The 1,897-nt window shown below is 41.6% G+C and overlaps 1 protein-coding gene across 2 annotated transcripts in view; it reads left to right on the top strand.

The window, feature by feature from the left end:
• Positions 1–1,711, top strand: part of rabep2 (rabaptin, RAB GTPase binding effector protein 2) — an 8,744-nt gene extending 7,033 nt beyond the window's left edge. For both annotated transcript variants that reach the window (XM_032538710.1, XM_032538709.1), the window contains 3 exons: positions 442–596; positions 1,045–1,161; positions 1,345–1,711. In XM_032538710.1, coding sequence (XP_032394601.1) covers positions 442–596; positions 1,045–1,161; positions 1,345–1,449 — 377 coding nt within the window. In that variant the 3' untranslated portion in view covers positions 1,450–1,711. The remainder of the gene's footprint in view (positions 1–441; positions 597–1,044; positions 1,162–1,344) is intronic.
• Positions 1,712–1,897: the final 186 nt, after the last annotated feature.

Genomic DNA, 1,897 nt, shown 5'->3' with positions numbered 1-1,897 from the left:
ACCTTTAAACATGACTGAGCCTCTGACATGGAGGATTACTATGAGAGAAGGTGACTTTCACAAGCATGTTTAAGGCTTAAGCATGGAATTACGACAAAATAAAAACCTTTGTAGATATCACATGTCATTACAATTTGTGTGTGACAAATACTGCATATGTCAAAGTCTAACAAACTCAGATTTATATGCATATTTTTTTAATCCCGCATGGAAATGTACATGAAAAAATTGTTGCATCAAGATGCATCGATAATCGGTTTAGAATCGAATCGTTGGCCTCTGAATCGGAATCAAATTGTGAGGTGCCCAGAGATTCCCACCCCTAGTGAGTACAGTGTTATCATAACCAATAGAAAGGATGGTCGAACTAAGTAAATGAGAATGTAATGTAATAAATTGGAAATGTCCCTTGATTTTAATCAGCCTTGTTTGTGTGCGCAGTGCAGCTCTCCAGTCTGAAGACCGAGGCGGAGAGGATCCAGGCTCAGAAGGACCAGTTGCAGGCTGAACTGCTGGCCTGTCGCACCGAACTGGAAGCCCTGCGGGTGGCACTGTCTCATGTGCAGAGCACCAACAAGACCCTCAGTAGTGAAAAAGTAAATCCAACCTGCTTTTAGCACTACACTTATTCTTACTGCCGATGCTTGCACAGTTAACTGCTGTTTCTGTGAAGTCTGTAGTGCTGTTTATTAGTGCTGGGGATGAATCATGTCTGTAGTGCGTTGCTCTCATTCTCAGATGATGCCAATCCTGATTATTCAAAACATGTTAATCATATTATTATTATTATTAATCATATTTCCCATTTCAAACACTTACTTTTGGCCTTCCTCAGCGGATTGCAACTTAATAACTCCATCATTATTGGCCTCAGTTAAGGGAAATTATTTAAGAAAGGCACATGTACACCTCATATTTTACTTCCTTGTTAAGCAAAAAAATATTGTTTTCAGTTCCTTTGGGTGTAACTGTTGTTAATAATACCACTAGGAGTGGCCAAGGTAATACATTTTTAAATCTGACTGTTTTCTCTGTGGCTGTCAGGCGGCCCTGCATCAAAAGTGTCTGGAGCTGCGTAGCCAAGTGATCAGTCTGCGTTCCCAGGTCGACACCAGCCAGACTGTCCAGAGAGACTTTGTCCAGCTCTCCCAGTCGCTGCAGGTAAGAAGCAATGGACAGTTATAGCAGTTAACTTGATTGGAGCAGTGATGGTTAAAAGAAGAAAAAAAATCCAGAGGGAAAGAAATTGGTGAAACATTTTCTTGCACTTGCAGAAAACTGGAACAATATACATATGTGATATATGTCAATGACCAATTCAGTGACCCCTCTGTCTCCCTTCAGGTGAAGCTGGAGGTAATACGGCAGGCTGAGAGTCTTGAACAAGTCAGGGAAATCCTGGAGGAGGGAGTCAGTGAAGCAACTTCCTCGCCTGCAGACGCCTCGTGAGTTTTAGACTGTCACATCGGAACCAAAGAGCACAGGTCAAGACAAAAGACCTCAAAAGTGACCAATAAGGACCAACTAACTATCACCACAGAAAATACTGCCGTGACCACTGGGATTTTCACAGCTGGTGCTGCTCTTCTAACATTTGATGGATATTCCTAAAGAGACATCATTTTTTTGTTTGGATCAAAGGTGAAACTGCTGCTTAGCGACCAAAGTGATTTTTGATTAACCAATAATGCTTTGGGGATACTGTAAAAAACTGTAAAAAACAACAACAACAAGAGTTCACATTCCCTTTTTCTTACATTTAGTAAGTAACACATTTATTCCAGTACTACTACACATGTAAATGTATTCTGTTAAAGGTCCCATGACATGGTGCAAGGTGGAGGCTGGGGGTGTGTGTCTGGGCAGGTAGAGCAGAGAAAGGGGAGGTAACCTTGCC

The sequence above is a fragment of the Etheostoma spectabile genome, chromosome 15, assembly GCF_008692095.1.
Source record: "Etheostoma spectabile isolate EspeVRDwgs_2016 chromosome 15, UIUC_Espe_1.0, whole genome shotgun sequence".
NCBI lineage: Eukaryota > Metazoa > Chordata > Actinopteri > Perciformes > Percidae > Etheostoma > Etheostoma spectabile.
Note: the sequence above shows the minus strand (reverse complement) of the source record. Positions and strands in the feature narration are given on the sequence as shown.